The sequence below is a fragment of the Cylas formicarius genome, unplaced genomic scaffold, assembly GCF_029955315.1.
Source record: "Cylas formicarius isolate icCylForm1 unplaced genomic scaffold, icCylForm1.1 PGA_scaffold_10__41_contigs__length_53128322, whole genome shotgun sequence".
NCBI lineage: Eukaryota > Metazoa > Arthropoda > Insecta > Coleoptera > Brentidae > Cylas > Cylas formicarius.
This window is the reverse complement of record NW_026844214.1, coordinates 36,728,408-36,747,754: the sequence shown is the minus strand read 5'-3', so window position 1 is coordinate 36,747,754 and position 19,347 is coordinate 36,728,408. Positions and strand designations below refer to the sequence as shown.

Genomic DNA, 19,347 nt, shown 5'->3' with positions numbered 1-19,347 from the left:
AGATACTGACTTACATTTAGAAGAGAAACCATCTATTTTCAGATTAGCCATGTGAGGGTAATTCAATACGATAACACATTTTTAACCTGTCACCATTTGGCAACCTCGACTTGGGTGTCATTTTACTCATCATATTCAAATAAATATATTATTTTTCTAATCTTTCTTTCCATTATAATTTATTAGAGCAAATGTATTCCGAGATCTTTACTAAACTCACTGGCTTGATTTTATTGTGCGCGGGCGTCCCTGGTACATATTTATATTTATGATTATGAGGATGTAATACATTTGTGATGGGAGGGAAGATAACCTTGGTATAATATAAAATGGAAACACTGAGGATTTTCACTAAGGCGTATTATATTGGCTAAGAATACCGTATAATCCAAATTGCATTAGTAGCCTGTTAATTAATTCTATACCATAAATAATTTCCCACATATTTAAGGATTATGGTGTTAAGCTGCCACCAACGCATTAACTAACGAGTAACCATTCCCGTTCTGTGGAATTAATCCAATTTACGGCTATATAACGAAAAAATCAGAGAACTATTTGGTTTATCGATAAATTATTATTCCGTTTTGTAGATTTTGCCAAAATGATGCAACAATACTTGAAAGAGCTAGAACAGGTAGAATAAATATTTATTGCTAATTATAATTTAATGTTTTGGATTTACATAATCAGGAACCCTTTGACTCTGAGGAGTTTGTGGAAAGATTGGCTTGGAGAACTATAGCAGAAACTAAAAGTGAGGGAGACGAATATGATTTGAATCCGACCTTACTGCATGAGTCCTTTGTGCAAGCTATCAAGTGATGATTTTTTTACACTAACTTAGTTCATTTCTTATTCTGATTTACTTTTAAGGGATTTAACATTATTACAAGAACGACAAGAGAAAAAATGCGAACGTTTGGAAACCAGTGTTCGTGAGGATGAAGCTTTATTCTTTAGAGAAATATATAATTTGCTTGAGCAAAATAAGGTATTAAATGAGTCTCTAAGTCTCTAAACAAATCAAATTCCCTTAAAACCGTTCTTTATTTATTTGGTTATTACATTGCTATTCATTTTAATTTAAATTTTCTAGCATTCTATTGAAACATTCCAAGAATTGGACAGCAAGATTAATCATGTAGCAGCAAAAGTACTTCATTTGGGAGATCAATTGAACAGTGTTAATGAGCCTAGGGCTAGGGTTGTTGAAGCTCAAAAAATAATGTTTCATTTGAGTGAATTTTTGACAAATAAGTCCTTAATATCATCAATTTTTAATGATCCTTATAGGGTAAAAATGTATGTTTTGTTAGGATAATAAACAATCAAATTATTGGGTTTTAGATTGACGAAGCCGCAGATATTATTCAAAAATTATTTTCATTATCCCAGGATTTGCCATCCCCTAAGTAAATGTGATTTTAACAAATATAAATTGCAAGATTATTCTTCTATATAATTAAGGTTCATTGACTATTAATTACATATTCATTTTTAGGTTTGAAGGTGTTAAAAGAAAAATTGAAGATATATATGTGGAAATAGAAAAATCTTTAATTGAAGACTTCCTAACAGCAATGAGTAAAGAAGATTTGACTAGGATGAAAGCTATAGCCACAGTTTTATTTCAGTTTAAGGGTTATTTGCAGTGTGTTGATGCATATATTGAGAAAAGTCAGGCGGTAAGGTTTTGTTCTTATTTAATAGAATATATTTACAGTATCTCACCAAAGATATTGTTTTAGGGATGCCTTCTGAGTAAGGATGTTTTTGCCCACTTACTTCCTCTTTGCAAACATAACTATGACATTATTAGAGATGTCTTTATAAATCCTGAAAAAGTTATGTCCAAATTTATTTTAAATCTGTATCAGTTCAAGTTGGCAGATTATATTGACTGCAAGTTGAATGCCAAATTGGGCAGTTATAATTATCTTCAAGTATTATATGAACTGTATTCAAAGTAAGTGGAACACAATTGTTTTTATGATCATGATCTTTTAAAAAGTTGTGTATTTATGACATTTTAAAATTTTTGTTTTAGAACCAGCCAGTTTTCTAATGACCTTGGTATATACAATCTTGGAAGTGACAAAAATTATTTCAATAAACTCACATCAAATATTTTTAACAAATACATTAGTGATTATATTCAGTAAGTATAGTTCCCTTTTAGCAAAATTTGCATGCAGCTATATACAGTGTTAGTAAAAAGTACGGGAACACTTAAATATCTTAAAAACTGCCAAAACTGAAACAATTACCTGGGGGATTTTGAATATGCAGAATTTAACAATGCTAACAGCCTATTTGGAATGCATTATTTTTGTTGCAATGAATTGTGTATGTCAAATTTAGTAAGATCTCATAATTTTAAAAGTTTGCAGAATTTCGGAGGTTTTTGAACACTGAACACACTTCTAGTCGGTGAAAGGTTACCAGAGTGATAAATATTATCGCGAAAACTGACAACATTGCTATTGGCATTCTTGAATTCTGCATGTTCATTCATTCATTCATGTATTAAATTTTATTGTTTGAGATTGGGTAATTTTTAAGATATTTACACTTTCTGATACTCTTCACTGAGAAAGCGGTATTGCCGTAGCTCAGTAATAAATAGAAACAAAAAATTGAAATTATGAGAGCTTACAAATTTGACATGCTCAATTCATTGCAACAAAAATAAATTAAAATAAAATTATGACGTGAATAGTAAAAGTGCAGTTTTTGCAGCATTTTTGAATTCTGTGTCAGTTTTCAGGATATTAAAGCATTCCGGTATTTTATACTAAACCTTTAGATTTTGTTATTATTTTAACTAATTTTAGAATAGAGCTGAAATGTTTAAAAGAACGCTGTGCAGCTAACTTACAAAAATATTATGAAACCAAAAATCATCATAAGAAACAAATTCAATCTGGCGGGTAAGTTTTATTTTTTTTTTTACTTGAGGAAATTGGTTGGTTTAGCTGTAATAAATTCTTTACGCAAACATTGTTTGCCTGACTTTTCCTGTTCAGATTATTATAATTGCTCTATGAACTTAGTTCGGACTAGCTTCAAAAAAAGCTCTTTTGTCTTTTTACCCTGCTTAGATATATATCAATAAAGATAAAAAAAATGATTATAATTTCATTATTAATACTGCTGAACTATTTAAAAATTAAAGTTTTAATTGTATTTAACAATAGAATGGACTAGGTTATAGATAAGATTTTTTAATTAAAGATATTTTAATTAATAATATTAAATCATAAGCGAGAAATTGTGTCTGTTTTTAATGTTTTCAGTTGAAGATATGTTTTACGTTGACAGTATAATTTTATATTATAATAATTAAACTTCTATTTTTCAGTCCCTTCAGGTAAACTTGTGTTGTATTCACGAGCTAAAAACGACAATAACGACAATGGAAATAAATGAAACGTCTCTTATTCAAAATTATAAAGCACATATATTCTTTATTTTATTGTTTTTAGTTTTCAAGACCTGCGCAGGGATTTGCAGGCAGTTATCGGTACGCGAGCTAACATAAATATTGCGCAGATAGAAAATTATCATGGCGAAACCTTCTTATCAGAGGAGTTAGCCATCATGATTCTACAGGATACGAAAAATGCATTCTTAAGATGCCAATTGGTATGTCTTTGTTAATTTATTGTGTACAAGCTTAGTTTTAAACCAACCGGTTGGGTACTATAAGACCACAACTAGGTATCACACTTCCTAAAACAATAATTTTACCTGTATTAGTAACACTTCATTTTGTGCGTGGCGAAGAGGGGTTCAGGGAGGGATGCCAGTAGTCGTTCCAAGTTTCAATAGATTAGCATTGATTGGAGATTTTTTTCTTACAGCTGTCTAAACCTGAGGAGAAGGCGGCCAATGCCTATCAAATTCTTGACAGATTAGTCAACAGTCTGCTTATAGAGCATGTTGATTATGCAGTAGAAATAGGACTTCAGGCTATCCCAGTTGTTGAAGGTCCTAAAAGTCCGCCTGTACTGCACTTCTTTAAAATTGTTTATCAGAGTAACAATATTACGCACTTAGTTGAGAAGCAGTTTATTGATTTGGTGGTTCCACTGGTTGTGTAGGTATTTGATTGGATTATGACAGTACTACTAACATTGCCTTTTACTTATAAGATGGACATTCAGAGTATAGTGAACTCTCTTAGCCTCCTTTATATGTGGATTAAACTGTATAGTAACCAAGTATTTTTTGGGTCAATATCATTCGATATGTTTAGTCCACAAGTTGATGTTAAAAAAAAATATTAAATTACTATATCTAATTTTGATTTTTAACTCTAACACCTATCTTGTTTGATATAACTTTTGGACTAAACTATAATAAGTAGACCCTAAAATCTGCTCCTAATTATGGCCCATTCATTAAGATACACCCCTTATAATATTACGTCTAAAGGCAATCAGAGTAGAAATTGTTGTAGGTGAAATTTATTTAAAATTTGACTCATTTCAGTTCAATAGACCCAAAATTCCACTGTAAATAGGTAAATGCGGAGTTTTCATTATAAGCAAGTTCTCTATTTTCTGTGGTATATATCGTTACTATTATTAAATACATTTTTTCAGAAATACTCCCAAGTTCAATGATTCTGTCCAAAAGAAAAAATTTGTAACAGAAGATATTGAAAGAAAAATTAATACTGGACTAGACAGGTATGACACTAAATTAAAAAAGTAATTTAGGTAAGTTTTTCCTGATCATTTCTAGGTGCCTTAATGCAATAACAACTTGGATAAAACTTTATTTGCAATCAGAACAACGAAAAAGTGACTTCAAACCTGAAACTGATGACTTTGATACTGTTTCTTCACCGGTAGGTGTCTCAATCTCTTTTTCTGTTTGTTAACTATATTTAGATCTCGCACTGGGGGCTAGGGATCACTGACACTTTTTAGTTGATTTAGTTAGTTAAAAACAAATAATTCTTAAAAAAAATTATAACCCGAGTCACAAAGTTTTTTTAATTAATACTTTAAATCTAATAATATTTATATTGAAGAATAAAGGGGACTTGCTAGGAATTTGCACTAGTTCAAATTTTCATTTTCTTGTCCGGTGTTGAATAAGTTTTATTCTGTAATATTTTACAAATTTTTTGTTCTAGGCTTGTAAATCAGTGTCGCAATATATAACAAATATTATTAATGAAATAAAAAGTAATTTGGATGGGCATAATGTCACTGCTGTACTAGAAGATATGGGTATTCGACTGCACCGAACAATTTATGAACATATGTTGCAATTTCAGTACAGTACAGCAGGTAATAATATTTATTTTTTAGTGAATCACTCACAAATTCTATTTCTGAATGTTTCATGTTTATTTGTAATAAAATTACATATGCACCTATGTCCTACTGTTGCATATATTTTTCACTTCAGTTGGTTTTAATAGAATGTTTCAGAAGTGTTTTAAAAGACTCAATGTTCTGGTATTTTGTACTTTTTAGGAGCTATGGTAGCAATATGTGATTTAAATGAATACAGGTCATGCACAAAACGATTGGGACCTTTAGTTACAGAATTGTTTGAAACCCTTCATGCTCTCTGCAACCTCCTTCTGGTAAAACCTGAAAACCTACATCAAGTGTGTTCAGAGGATTCATTGGTAATACTTTGTAGCCAAAAGCTTTTGTATGTATCTAATAATAATTTTTCAGGTAAACTTGGAAAGGTCAATTTTGCACAATTTTATTCAACTAAGAAGTGATTTTAAAACTCAAAAGCAAACTATTTTGAAAGTTTAGTTTTTATAATCAGTAATGGATCTAATCATATTTTATTGGTACTTATATTAATGAAATGATTTTAAAAAATTATTAATGGTACAGAAAAAGGTATAATACTCAAGACAGTTTTTAAGTAAGCAGAAAGAGAAGGAAATAATATTCGTAGTTTGCATGAGGGACCTGAGAGCTGGCAGACTGTGTAAGATTTGATTAGTTAGTGTCGTCAGAAAACCAGATAATACATAAATGATCTTGTAAAGCAATATGAACAATATTGAAAATTAAATTGCTTAAGTTAAAATTTTTACGTATTTTCATTTTGCGCCCTGATATTCAATTATATCTAATTTATTTAAATCCTATTTTGGAAAACGCTGCAACTGCGATGTCCATACGCCAATATTACGAACAGCTATTCTGCTAAATGTTATAAGCAGTTTTTCTCTGCAGTTCATGTGCGATGCTCTGTATTTACACAATTCGCGCTTTTTTTTTGACATTTTAAATACTAAATAATTTTTTTTTTTTAATTATAGCAATTTCTTTTACAAACAAACTGCAACTGATCCCTTTTTTATGACACTACAGACATCCATGGCGTGTGAATTGCAACCAAAACCGACCAAAACTAACGATCCTAAAGCAAGAAAGAAGCACAAATCCGAAACTTCGTATGCCTTGCTAACCCGGAGTATTTCATTTATGTTAATTATATAAATTTCCCGGCCCGATAATTATAGAATGCACAGAATGTGAAATTTATTCATTCAAAATATTTTTCAAAAAATCGGAACAATGATGCCTTTGTATTAGCACATTAGTGTTGAAATGACGGATTCTGTAACCACACATTAACATTTTTCTAATTATTAGGTGAAAGAACGCTAAATTCTTTTGATTTGGTAAGTCCGTTTGGGTAAACTGACCAAAGACCTACCAATTACCATAGTACTGGAGAAACTGTTCTATTTTTTTATCCATGGGAATTATTTCTCTTTGATAAACACGCCAAACCAAACGCATTGGGTTTCGGCGCCAAGGCAATAAAAAATATTCCAGAGCAGAGAGAATAAGGTAAATTATCCAAATATGTTCTCCTAACAATTGGCAAACCGATTTATAATGCACTGCATGCAGTCACAACATATATAATTCTGCATAACATTTTTTATTGCTATGTGATGCCGGAGTTCAGTACAATACCATTTAATTTTTTTCAGTTATAAAATGGAAACAATGGAAATTACTTCACATTCTACTAATCACGTTTCTAAAGATGAAAAAATGGAAGAAATTTCGGCTGATGAGATGACTTCTCGTGATTACTATTTTGATTCCTATGCGCATTTTGGTATTCACGAGGAGATGCTAAAAGATGAAGTAAGGACTCTTACTTACCGTAATTCAATGTATCACAATAAACACCTTTTTAATGGAAAAGTGGTCATGGATATTGGTTGTGGCACTGGCATTTTGAGTATGTTTGCTGCAAAAGCTGGAGCAAAGAAGGTTATAGCTGTCGAGTGTTCTAATATTGTTGAATATGCCAGAAAAATTGTTCAAGCTAACAAGTTTGATCACATAATCACAATAGTAAAAGGAAAGGTGGAGGAAGTTACCCTACCAGATGGTATAGAACAAGTTGATATAATAATTTCAGAATGGATGGGTTATTGTTTATTTTACGAGAGCATGTTGGATACTGTTTTATTTGCGCGTGACAAATGGCTTAAGCCAAATGGTCTTTTGTTTCCTGATCGCTGTTCTCTATTTATAACTGCCATTGAAGATAGACAGTATAAAGATGAAAAAATTAACTGGTGGGATGATGTGTATGGATTTGATATGAGCTCAATTCGTAAGGTTGCTATAAGTGAACCTCTGGTCGATGTTGTTGATCCTAAACAAGTTGTTACAAGTCCAGCCTTAGTAAAGGAAGTTGATTTGAACACAGTAAAAAAGGAAGATTTGGAATTTTCTTCAAATTTTACATTATCGGTTCGTCGAAACGATTATGTTCAGGCTTTAGTCACATATTTTACTGTTGAATTTACTAAGTGTCATAAACGTATTGGCTTTACCACTGCTCCTGATGCACCATACACACACTGGAAACAAACTGTGTTTTATTTTGAAGACTACATGACAGTTCAAAAAGGTGAAGAAATTAATGGAGTTTTTACAATGAAACCCAATCCGAGAAATAACAGAGATCTGGACTTTGCCATTAAATTGGATTTCAAAGGCGAATTATGCGAGGTGCATGAAGAAAACCATTATCGTATGCGTTAAATTCTTTGCAGTTTTGTGTCCTGCTTTACTTTTTGGCCTGAACAGTTATTTCTTTTGTTGAGTGATATTATGTAGCATCTTTTTTTGGTTTAATATTTTTTTAAATTAACAATTTTTTTTATACTTTAAAGTTGTTTAAAACGTTACAATATTATGAATTGCAAATGCCAAACACTGTAATTTTATTAAGAAACTGTAAGTAACCTTTTACTTTGCTATTTAGTATATTATAAGAATTAGATGTATAATATTCAAATACAGTTTTAATAATTACTTCAATCATTTTTTTAGAACAGAATTCACCATAATAGATTACTGTTATAAATAGTAATTAAGGCAAGGATTTTTTTAGTATTCATTAGGGTTTTTTTTTATACATAAAATTAGATTTTCCATTTTGTAATGAATATCACTATTCAATCTTTTCATGGAGATTTAGAAAATTTAGAATTGACTTCCCACTCATATTTTAGTAAAATTGAGAGCTTTTGGTCAAATGTATTGCAGCATTCAAATAGATACTTTATAATTTTGTATTATGATAGTAGTAAGCAAGGGCATAAATAATAAAAATAAACAAATATGTTTTATACATTAAATAAGTCAAAAATAACCAAAACTATTTGTTAAATTTATCCAGCTTCCAGCCTACGTAGAGAACTTGCAGCTTAATTGTCATAAATGATTGGAAAACTATAATTTTATTAACGTCAAATTGACAAATATAATGCAAAAAAATTATAACCAAAACATTTTCACAACAAATAACTTCCTAGTCTTCCTAAATTTGGTAGACCCTGAAATAAATGAAACTTGCTTATTTTAATCCCACTCTTGCTATTAATAGTATACCTTGTCCAAGGGTAAGCTTTGGTTTAAACTAACCAAAGGCATCAAAGTTGGTCTACCATGAGCACATTGAAATGGCAACGTGCATTGAGAAAGTTTGCTTATGAGAGTTGAACATGTTTTGTTATCTAGTAAGTCACCAAACTTGATGGCAGCTGAAATATGGAAAGACGTTTTCTTTACGTTTATAATGGAACATCCTTACTTACCTCTACAAGCTTTCAAATTTATAATATTTTGAATAATTTCAGGAATATGGGAAATAGAGCCCCTTGTGGTTTTAACTAAATGAATAATTTCATGTAAAAGAGACTGCAGTAATTTTTCTAAATCCTCCAAATATTCCTAAACAGATGGTAGGTAAAATTATAGAGAATGTGAAGTCATTGTGATTTGCTTACCTCAAATCTTTCCCAGATACACAATGGAATAGTTAGTATGTTTATACCATTAGGGAAAAATTCTACCTCAAGTCCTAAAGAATTTAGGTAACCCAAGTGTCGCTTTAGAAGTGACAAATCATTTTGAGGTAAGAAAAATAGAAACTTCTGCGAACATGGCCATTTACTCTCTTTGTAAACTAAAAAATCGAGTTGTTTTGTATATATCGCTACAAGTTTCGCGCGTACTTTCTGAAAGTTCTTCCAACTTGATCCTTTCGTGAACCGCGTGCTGATCGAATAATATAATCGCGTTCTTTGATCTGTCTACTGTAGCAATAAATTTCTTATCCACTTGGCCAATTACGTCAAGATTATAAAGGATATCTTTATTAAAACTAACACAGTTTTCAAAATTCTTCAGTTTGTTTGATTTTTCGTTTATACGGGGAATGCAATTTTCGTACAATTTTCTCTTCTCTTCATATATCTTATTAAAGAATTTTGTCGGGTCTACAAACAATTATAATGGTCAACAGAGTGAAATTTCGACGTTTGCTAAACTTCGAAATTAACTCAACCGCTAAAGGAAGACGGTAAGTTTCAGGAATATCACTAAGCGGCATTGAATGTATTCGTGTTTGTAAATAAACATTCAAAAACTACTGGGCGTAGAAAAAGTAGATAGGATGCAACAAGTCAATAAGTTTTTTCAGTCACTCGTGCACATCAAACTCGTGACTAAAATTTTAGCACGTTAATTTGAAGGTCACAGAACCGTTGTTGGCTAATTTGAAAATGAAATAAATCCTGGAAAATAAATTATTTAATATTTTAGTATTTTAGATTGGACTTTATTTACTATTTATTTAAAATAAACCGGAGTGATTGAAAAAGTACCGGAAGTCAAAATTTTTTGTTTTAAAAGAAATCTAAAACGCTGGCAACGTTCTTATTATTGTGTCGGACAAATTAGCATTAACGATGAATATAAAAACGTGCCAGTTTCGTCAACAGGTATTATTCTTGCAAAGTTGATCAATGGCAAGTTTGTAGCGCCTGTTAAAGAATGCCATTAGTTAACGTTTAATGAAAAGAAAAACTTAGTCGTATAAGAAACTGTAATATTGATACAAAGATTTATTTCAATCAATAAAATTTGACCATGAAATTTGTTGTCTTCGTTTACCGTTCAGTTCAAATGTTTTTTTAAGAAATCCGAATTTTGACGGATGCACTTTTAAAACTGGTCAAAATTGGGAACATACCATCGCCTATATAGTTTTGCCACTTAATAACCATTACTTCGTTGTCGATACTTTGCAACATAAACGCATGCAACTTCGTCTTGGTATTCTGGCTTAAACACCTATCAACTTCTTTGTGTTTTTTCAAAATAGGTGACATACCTTTTGGTATAAAGCCCAATCTTTTATCAAAATTAAATTTGATTTTACCAATTTTCGGAACCTCAAAAGTTGATATGCCTAAAACACATTTTAATAACGAAAGTTAACATTTTGTCAGTTTATGGTGTGATCTTGGTCAAATCGCAGTGTTTTGGTTATTTGAAATGCAACTATAATGGATTCTGAAAAAATTCTAGCTATTATTTGAATTGTTAGTTTTATGAAAAAAAAAATTGAAAGAACTAACTAACCATTTTTCAAAGAAACTTTCACAGGCTACTGTAATGCTTTTTACAAAACTTCTGGATTCCTCCTGCGTCGGTTTTTGCTTAGTCGAAATTGCTGACGTTTCGCCAATCATCCTGTTGGCTTCTTCAGAGCTTGACTGAAACCAGGCGAAATGTCAGTAATTTCGACTAAGCAAAAACCGACGCAGGAGGAATCCAGAAGTTTTGTAAAAAGCAACTAACTAAACAGTTTTTTAATGAAAAAATTTTAAACGGTATCTTATTTAGAAATCAAAATTAGGACAAATATTGGTGTAGGCTTATTTTAAAAAAATATATTCTTAAACAGTTTTTATATGTTAATTAATCTGAGTTAACCATGTAAGAAGAAAATAAACAATAGGTGCTAAAAAAAAGCTCTAGTTCTTTAGCATAAATTCCATTAGAAAAAAAATCAGTTTCAACAATGCAATTTTTATGAGTTGATATTCAACATTGTAACAAGACACAACTACAATTACGGTAATAGGAAAATGAATCAATTTAATCGGAAAGATACACGTTGACAATAAATATTAAATATCTTCAAAACTGTGAATTTAAAAAAATGAAATAAAAATAAGGCTCTCAACGAGAATATTATACCAAATTTTTATGATTTTGGTACTTACGAAACTAAAATATAGAAAAATAATTCCAATTTTTGTCATTTTGGAGTTTTTTTGGACAAACAAACAATTATTATTCGTCATACAAGATCTTTTTTTAATATTAGCGCATCATCAAGGAACATAACGCATATTTCTGCAAAAGGGTCTTTCACTAAACGAATACAACCAGATTAAGTAGTTTTGGTTAGCCCGTATCAAGATCAGATTATTAATCAAAGATTTCAAATATGTTGACACTTACCGGTTCTTTTGTTAACATAAAATTTGTCACCGCGTTCATTGTACTGTCTAATCCAAATATTTTGCGAATCGGCTATAAATTTGCTCCGATCCATGGTTTGCTGTGACAAATTGTCCGAATTGGCATTTTCTGACAATATAAAATTAGCCTCAGTACCGTGTAACAACTCATTGTATATTTGTTTTTCGTGAAGCTCTTTCTCAAACATTTCTTGCCTTTCCGCTTCAGTTATCAAAGTTATTGCAAGATTGCTGTTATTGTCAAAACCATCGTCTTTATCAATTTGATCAAATTTAGTATTCTGTTGTGGGACATGTGCAATATCCTTGAATTGACTGTTCGCATTTTGGGAACTAAAAAAAAATATGCTATTATTTTCGAGTTCGACATTTTTACGCTGGTTCTCGGTTTCGGTTTTATTGGCACATGAAAATTCATATTCATATTCTGACACGTTTTCGGAAAAACCACGCTCACTTTTATGATCCGGCACAGTCCACTTTTTGATATCATTTCCTGGATCAATGGAAGCCATTTCTTTTTTAAAAAAATAAGTAGACTGCTCAAAACGGTCATGATGGTTAGTCGAGCGCATTTTGTAGTTTTCTTGGCCGATTTCATCGATGTTAATTTTTGGGTATCTGATCATTTGTTTCTCGATATAACAATTTCTGTTGTTTAATTCTTCACCCCGCTTACTCCGATCATTTGGAATAAATTGTCTATTTATCTCATTTGCAGGGTGTAAATTAAAATTGTGGGTAAAATTTTCATAATCGACTTTAATATTTGTTGTTTTCTTTGTAAAATATGGATTTTCACACTCGTATATATCGACTTTCAGTTTCTCTTCGTTCCGTCGTTTTATTTGATAAATATTTTTGTGTAATCCAACGAATGGCTTATATTTATTAATCTTGTTATGCTTGGCTGAAAACCCACCGACCGTTTTGTAAGTTTTGGCGCAAGGTTGTTTAGACTGGGAAGATGGTAAGACTTCACATTTGGCGGTTTTTTGCAAACGGGCAAAATTGAAGATGTTGCCCTCATCAAGTTTGCAATGACAAAAACGCAAGGCTTGAAAATCGTTAATGTCGCTTTCGCCAGAACTATCTGCGTCGGTAGTTTTTGGTACGAATTTAAAACGAGTTTCTTTGCGGACAGTGTTTGTCATTAAAATGGTATAATTATCGGAAAAGTGTTTCTTTCTTTTTGGACTTGTCAAACGGAAATGATCAAGATTGCAAGTCAGGTCGCTCAAATTACTTTGCGTGCGCTTCAACGCAGAGTTGCTTGTCAAATTGGTTTGAATCGCCTTAGATCGTTTGGTGTTTTTTTCTTTCATCCTTTTTCTTTTCATGTTGACGGAAATGGAGACGGTGCCATTGATTCCTTTTCGTTTGTCCTGATATTTATTTTCCACGACAAAATTAGATTCTAGGATAGTTTCTTGACTACTTTCCGTGCTGTGATTAATTTCTGTCGTTTGACAGTCCGGTTGATAAATCTGTGTCGATTTGAGGAACATGTCCATGATAAGATTCTTTCCATCACGTTCGTTGTTACTTTCTCCTAAATTAATGGGCAATTTATTTACTTTTTCGTCTACCATATTATCCACGTGAACGACTTCATTTTTAGTTTTGGCAAATTTCGGTTCAATTCTGATTTGTAACGGTTTCCTCATAATAGACTTGGGAATTTTTGATTTAAATTGGGCTCGCTCACTTTCCGTGTTTTGTATTAAGTAGTTTTCTGGGCTTACCAAGTTTTGCGTTTTATTTGCTTTATCTGCATTTGCGTATTGATTTTTTCCGCTCGACAGGTCATTTTCATATTCGGCGACGTTGGTTTCCGTTTTCTCTTTTTTGCTATTTCTTTTAAACGCACGCGCCTGAACGACGCCGTGCATGTGTGACATACCTGTACTACTTTTCAATTCAATATTTTGTTCAACGTGAAGAATCTTATTCTTGCTTTGATCTATTCCAGTGAACGACTTGACAATTTTTTCAACACTCGCAAATACTAAATTCCAGTTTTTAAATTCAACCTCAGCCTTGGATGAATTCATGCATATGTCTACGAAAGAAGGAGGACATTTAATATTTAACACAAATATTGGATATTTTTTGTTATCGCAGGTAGATTTTTTTTTCTGTTTTGCCATTTCCTTCATTAACGAGTGGCTAGTAAATTTTTGCAATTTTTGATTTATTATGGGTCGTTTGTTCACGTACATATATTGATATCTTGCTGTATTAACGAAGTCTTTATGTACAAGGCACTCTACGGTGAGTTTGTGTTTTGATACTTTCAGTAAAACAAAAGATTCATTTACATCAGGATGTAAAATTCGAAATGATTCAATTATATCGGCACTCTTAGGGCCGTTGAAGATTAATAGCCCGGTAACGTCATTTCTTAAGGAAAATGATGTCTCCGGATTAACTAGCATCAAACATTCTAAGCTTTTCTTGATTTCGTCTAGATCTAACTCTGGAACAATTCGATTCCTTCTTATCGGAAAATTATACAGAAAGTCATTGACTGTTACAGTAGTTCCACAACTCGGACGATATTTTACTCTTGTGACCTCTGGATTTCCATGGCGGTTTAAAATTTTACAGTAAGTTTCAACTGATTGTTTATGCCTGGACGTCATATTTACCGACTGACTTACATCCACCGTACTAGCTAATGCTTCTCCGCGAAAACCGTATGTGTTTATTGAATTTTTATTTTTTTTTAAATTACAACATTTGTTAGTAAAGTAACGGGTCCCGACAAATTCCATATTTTCCTTAGTAATCCCTTCGCCGTTATCTGCAACTTGAATTCTAAATGTAGTAAGATTTACTCTTACTGCTATGGATGTCGATTTAGCATCTAAGCTGTTGGAAACCTAAAAGTACTATGACATGCACTCTGGAATTTGCTTATAGAATTTAACTCAACTAGTTCAAATATGCAGTGAGAAATACTGTTAACATTAAATCCGCTTCTAAGTCTGGATATAATATCCAAGTTCAACTTCTGCACACGCATAATGAGTTACTTCAAGGAAAAATATTTGCAAAATCAATTAAGTCAAAACTGTCAATCTTATTTTCAAAAAGGTGGCTTTGATAAATTCAGTTCGAGAAAAACACGAAAAATTTTTGAATACGTCTGATTTCGACGGAATTATTGATGATTAAATGGATTTTGCCCATTTTGAAAGTGAACATGTTTAGACTTTTATTTGGTTGTTGTGCACCTCATTTTTGAAATAAAATTATAATAGGTAAAATATTTGACAATTTGTGGATTAAATCGGTTGAAAACATATAACACCTTTTTTATATTTTTAACTGTTCCATTCTAGAAATAGATAGATATTTCGTTTTTGATTTACATTTGCATTGAAAGCAAATCCGCACAATTTAAGATAAAATCTTTTTACATCTTAGTAGTCACTTAGAATTAATGTAGTGCACACATGTATGTGCAAGTTGTGCCAAACAGGACTGCAAAATTACCGTCGCTAAAGCAACAAATTTTCATCAGTCAAAATTTTTGATTAAAAACAGTTTATTCATAGTTATGTCTTCTTTTTTATTCAAATGTTCTTAAATTCTACAAATGACTATTCTCATAATAAGTCCCTGTTCAGTTCTCATTAGTTCACCCTATTTCAAACATAGGATATTGGATTCATCATTCATCATATCTTATACATGTACATAATATACCAGTAACACATAGGACAGTTGAAATATCAAAAATTTTTAATTTTTCTTTTTTAAAAGGCCAAAAGAAAAATTTTATTTTTTTATTAAAAGGTAGCAACAATGGACAAAGTATTCTTTTATTTATTAAACATTTAGCAACTATACTATACTATATACATAGTACTTAATTATTTTAATTTGAACTTAACGAAGACAAGTCACATTAAGAGAGACAGAGAGGGTCAATAAATGGTCAGTTGGAACAATAAAAATTTGTGGAAGGGATAACTGCAGAAAATGATAATCTAGACTGCAGGTTAATTCTTAAGTATTTTTTTAACAGCCTACACAATTTTTAAGTCAACCCTGATTTGCATCTTTGGTCTGTTATCGCTGGGATCCAGTATTATTTTGCAAGAACCCAAGTAATGTAAAGTGTGTAAATAAAACACTCGCAGATGCATTTTTTTTTAAATAAAAAACAACAACACTGTCTTATTTTTAAAATTATTCCTACAGGGAAGCACAATCGAAATATAATAACAATAATCAAAACAGTTACACTAAGAATAATATGCAATATTTTGATCTAAATGATGATGTTTGAAATACATTTTTTCAAATTTCTTAAGAATGTAACTCTCCACAGGTCTTTATTTACACACCTTAAATTGTCACAAAAAAATACTATACCAGATAGTATTTTCTTTCTGTAAACATTCAACTCCCTTTTTTTAACTCCTTGCTGTAAGTTTCTTTCAGCATTTTTAAATTAGCTTCCAAGGAAACCACTTCTTCAAATCTTTGTGCTGCCCTGGCTTGTGCAATATAATTTCTTACAATGTTCATTTGTTCTATTAGAGGATTTTCTTCTTGATCAACCTTAAATTCATTTGGAACATGTGCTGGGGACCAGCCTGTAGTTACAGCTACTTTTTGAAGCTTTGAGTTGCTAGGCTCAGGTAGTGAGTCATCTTTGAACATTTTTGAACACCTTCAATAACAAAGTTGACATTTAAATCCTGTCTATAAACCTTTAGAGAATTAATGGAGTTATTCTAGTAGTTTAATGAGTATGTTTAAAAAGTGAATCTTGACCTGTGAATCTGGACCTGTGTTAATATTTCTATTAACTTGCATGATAAGTATGGTTTTATCACCTCACCGATAACTAACAGGTTTTAGAAAAATTCAATTTGGATACATTATTTATTCAGTGAATCTAATATAACTAATATCTAACTCCTCATTTATATTCTCTCACTTCAAATTTTGGATTGATTAATTATTGGCAGTTAATACTTGTGAATATGAATAGAACCTACTTCAAAAAATCTTAAAAAGGTTAAAGATAGTCGTGTGTATAACAACTATTACACACCTGATGGCACAAAAAATATAGGTTTTCCAAATTTAATCAAATTAGAAATGCTGATCCAGTTATAATTAGTTATAATTCCATTATTGCTTCGCCTAACAAAACCATTAGGCATAATTAATATATAATAATAGTTATTTTGTTGACAAACACCTGTAATTTCTTATACATAGAATTATAATGCAAATACCTTTCTCTTATTCTCTCAAGTTCTTCAGCAGTGGGTGGTGGAGGAAGAGCTAGTAAATATTCTTTTATATAAACAGAAGTGGCTTTTCTTATATTGTTTTGAAGAGGAGCTGCCTTGGGTGTATCTGAATCAACAGAGAGTGAAGCAATTTTCTTACTCAGCGTATCTATCATTTGACCCTTTTCAGCAATGGAGGACCGAAGAGCTTGGAGATCTGGTAGAAAAAATGTTGTTTCACCAGACATTAAAGAGTCGTACATCTAAAAGCAAAAAAACAATATTTTGAGTTTGTAGTATTGAAACAATTGAAAATATGTTAAAACGCAAAGTCTCCTTGATATGAATATGAATATCTCCCAAGAAAATTAAACAAAACATATTAAGTACCTACTTTGTTATATAAATCAACAGAAGATTGAATTTGTGTTTTGTTCTTCTGTAGTAAGGAATAAAGTTGACAAATAATTGGTTGCATCATTTGTTCTACCTGTACTTTTCTCCTACTCTCTAACATATCCAAACAATATTTACAGATTCGGATACTGTTTAATTCATTTCCATGGTCCTTTTCAATAATGTTATATACTGGAGCGATGATAGTCTCTTAAAGAATTTTTTTTTCAAGAAAACAAAATTTCTTCAATTTTAGTGAAAATAAGATTACTTACGAGCAGTTTCATAAGATAGAAAATGAGAACATGATCCACACATAATACTGCCACATAATCTACAATGATGTTGCCGCCGTGCAATATTAAAACTAACAGCACAAGATGGACATCTAGATACCGTAGACCCATCCAACCATACAACTAGTTCCTGCTCCTGTTGTTTACGATCAGTACCAAATGTTCGTAAAAGTTTATCCAAGCGTATTATTAGCTTGTTTGTTTCAGCAGTTCTGTGATCTAACCTATTCCTTCGAATTGCTCTAAAGTAATCTGTATGAGATTTGGAAATTCCTGGATCTTGAGGATCACTTATCTCAATATAACACTTTTCAAGGACAATTTCTTTTTTGAAAGATTCTAAATCTTCATCTTCAATTTTAAGAATTTTTAAAAATCCTCCATAAATGTCTAAAATTTTTATATATTAAGAGTAAAAATAAAAAATAAATTTGATGCCATCAACCTTTAATTGATTTCAAAAATTCCTTTTCTTCTGAATGCATTTCTTGGAAGTGAACAATCAAATTATTCGGGGATCTCATATCTTTGCGACAAATTGGACATAAAAAACCTTCTTGAACATCAGACATTTTCTAATTAAATTGAAAAATCACTTGATTAAATATATGCCAAACCTCTAATCACAAAAGTATTTTGTGCCTTTATAGCTAAAGATGATAGAAACGAACATAACCTGAAAGTCACAGAAAACAGATTGTAATTGGACGTTGTCATAGACTAAAAAAAGGATCTAGTTAGGAGCCAAAAACAGCAATAACAATAGTAAAGGTAACATTATTATTATTTAAAGGTTATACTTAACGAGTTGTTAAAAAGACTTATTTGGATTTCTATTGCTTTTATATAATAGATAAATAGTTAAGACATATTTTAAATAAAAGAAATGGAAGTCCAAACAAGTAGTTTTATTATCATAATTCTTTCTGTTTTTCGTTCTTGGAAGAAGAAACATCAGTTTCAAGTTTCTTGCGTTTTGTATATTATGGGGATAAAATAGTTTAGCCTATTGATGATGTTATTTTGGATTTGAAAGGCAAATGTTTATTAGAAATATACATAAAAATATACAACTATAATGGCAAAACTTTATATTGCGTCCTACAGTCAGTCATTAACTTTTGAGGTCGGTTTATCAGAAGTATGGTCTTAACAAAAAATAATGAAATCAGTTGGACTCTGTGGGTTTGGATCGATACAAAAAGTTTTCTTTCTACGGTTCAATATTTTCTGCAAACATTTGAGAGCTTTTTATAACTTTTTTCTTACTTTTCAAATATTGCCAAAAATTTTGACACGAATTGCGCTGTAAATGTAGTTCAAGGTGAAATAGGAGTTATACTGATGATGATACTTAAGACTTCAAACAAGTCATTTTCAATAGCTTCGAGAAAATCGCTAATGGGGGAGAGAAAAGCCGATCCCGAATCTATTCGGAATATAAACTGAACAGTTAATCTAAGACCTCTTAGAAAAGTAATTATTATGTCTATGGTTATAAATATGTATTAGTTAAACCTATCTTGCTCTATCA

General features: G+C 31.1%; 4 protein-coding genes across 6 annotated transcripts; 2 read left to right on the top strand and 2 right to left on the bottom strand.

Annotated features, from left to right (window-relative positions):
- The first annotated feature begins 158 nt into the window (after positions 1 to 158).
- Positions 159 to 6,063, top strand: LOC132698274 (exocyst complex component 5). The gene is made up of 16 exons (XM_060664262.1): positions 159 to 637; positions 694 to 821; positions 877 to 994; positions 1,100 to 1,297; positions 1,351 to 1,415; positions 1,505 to 1,688; positions 1,752 to 1,969; positions 2,051 to 2,161; positions 2,838 to 2,933; positions 3,489 to 3,648; positions 3,867 to 4,102; positions 4,611 to 4,697; positions 4,753 to 4,858; positions 5,150 to 5,306; positions 5,496 to 5,653; positions 5,706 to 6,063. The coding sequence occupies exons 1-16, from the start codon at positions 605 to 607 to the stop codon at positions 5,790 to 5,792; spliced, it is 2,142 nt and encodes a 713-aa protein (XP_060520245.1). The 5' UTR covers positions 159 to 604; the 3' UTR covers positions 5,793 to 6,063.
- A 696-nt stretch (positions 6,064 to 6,759) lies between these two features.
- LOC132698301 (protein arginine N-methyltransferase 1) lies at positions 6,760 to 8,339 on the top strand. The gene is made up of 2 exons (XM_060664296.1): positions 6,760 to 6,848; positions 6,995 to 8,339. The coding sequence occupies exon 2, from the start codon at positions 7,002 to 7,004 to the stop codon at positions 8,064 to 8,066; it is 1,065 nt and encodes a 354-aa protein (XP_060520279.1). The 5' UTR covers positions 6,760 to 6,848; positions 6,995 to 7,001; the 3' UTR covers positions 8,067 to 8,339.
- A 143-nt stretch (positions 8,340 to 8,482) lies between these two features.
- On the bottom strand, positions 8,483 to 15,501 carry LOC132698264 (uncharacterized). Of its 3 annotated transcripts, XM_060664236.1 has the most exons (8): positions 14,802 to 15,040; positions 11,844 to 14,748; positions 10,564 to 10,782; positions 9,545 to 9,808; positions 9,317 to 9,495; positions 9,125 to 9,260; positions 8,919 to 9,070; positions 8,483 to 8,863 (listed from the first exon to the last, which is right to left on the bottom strand). In XM_060664236.1, exons 1-8 carry the CDS (start codon positions 14,889 to 14,891, stop codon positions 8,822 to 8,824), a joined length of 3,987 nt encoding a protein of 1,328 aa, XP_060520219.1. In that variant the 5' UTR covers positions 14,892 to 15,040; the 3' UTR covers positions 8,483 to 8,821. The 3 variants fall into 3 exon arrangements, 2 of the variants coding, with proteins under 2 accessions (XP_060520219.1, XP_060520232.1); XR_009618354.1 differs by lacking the exon at positions 9,125 to 9,260; XM_060664249.1 differs by lacking the exons at positions 9,125 to 9,260; positions 9,317 to 9,495; positions 9,545 to 9,808 and having other exon boundaries at positions 14,802 to 15,501.
- A 54-nt stretch (positions 15,502 to 15,555) lies between these two features.
- On the bottom strand, positions 15,556 to 18,465 carry LOC132698290 (rabenosyn-5). The gene is made up of 5 exons (XM_060664284.1): positions 18,259 to 18,465; positions 17,793 to 18,203; positions 17,516 to 17,727; positions 17,125 to 17,384; positions 15,556 to 16,550 (listed from the first exon to the last, which is right to left on the bottom strand). The coding sequence occupies exons 1-5, from the start codon at positions 18,383 to 18,385 to the stop codon at positions 16,277 to 16,279; spliced, it is 1,284 nt and encodes a 427-aa protein (XP_060520267.1). The 5' UTR covers positions 18,386 to 18,465; the 3' UTR covers positions 15,556 to 16,276.
- Between the last annotated feature and the right edge of the window lie 882 nt (positions 18,466 to 19,347).

Bases quoted from the DNA above. Each gene is read 5' to 3' on its own strand.
- LOC132698274 (XM_060664262.1), top strand. From the start codon at position 605: ATGATGCAACAATACTTGAAAGAGCTAGAACAG. The intron at 2,162-2,837 runs GTAAGTATAGTT...AACTAATTTTAG, and splicing joins TACATTAGTGATTATATTCA to AATAGAGCTGAAATGTTTAA. The intron at 5,307-5,495 runs GTAATAATATTT...TGTACTTTTTAG, and splicing joins ATTTCAGTACAGTACAGCAG to GAGCTATGGTAGCAATATGT.
- LOC132698301 (XM_060664296.1), top strand. From the start codon at position 7,002: ATGGAAACAATGGAAATTACTTCACATTCTACTAATCACGTTTCTAAA.
- LOC132698264 (XM_060664236.1), bottom strand. From the start codon at position 14,891: ATGCGTGTGCAGAAGTTGAACTTGGATATTATATCCAGACTTAGAAGC. The intron at 9,809-10,563 runs GTATGTTCCCAA...AATTGTTTGTAG, and splicing joins GCAAAACTATATAGGCGATG to ACCCGACAAAATTCTTTAAT. The intron at 9,496-9,544 runs GTACGCGCGAAA...TCGATTTTTTAG, and splicing joins GTTGGAAGAACTTTCAGAAA to TTTACAAAGAGAGTAAATGG.
- LOC132698290 (XM_060664284.1), bottom strand. From the start codon at position 18,385: ATGTCTGATGTTCAAGAAGGTTTTTTATGTCCAATTTGTCGCAAAGAT. The intron at 17,728-17,792 runs GTAAGTAATCTT...AAATTCTTTAAG, and splicing joins TCTATCTTATGAAACTGCTC to AGACTATCATCGCTCCAGTA. The intron at 17,385-17,515 runs GTAGGTACTTAA...TTTTGCTTTTAG, and splicing joins CTGTTGATTTATATAACAAA to ATGTACGACTCTTTAATGTC.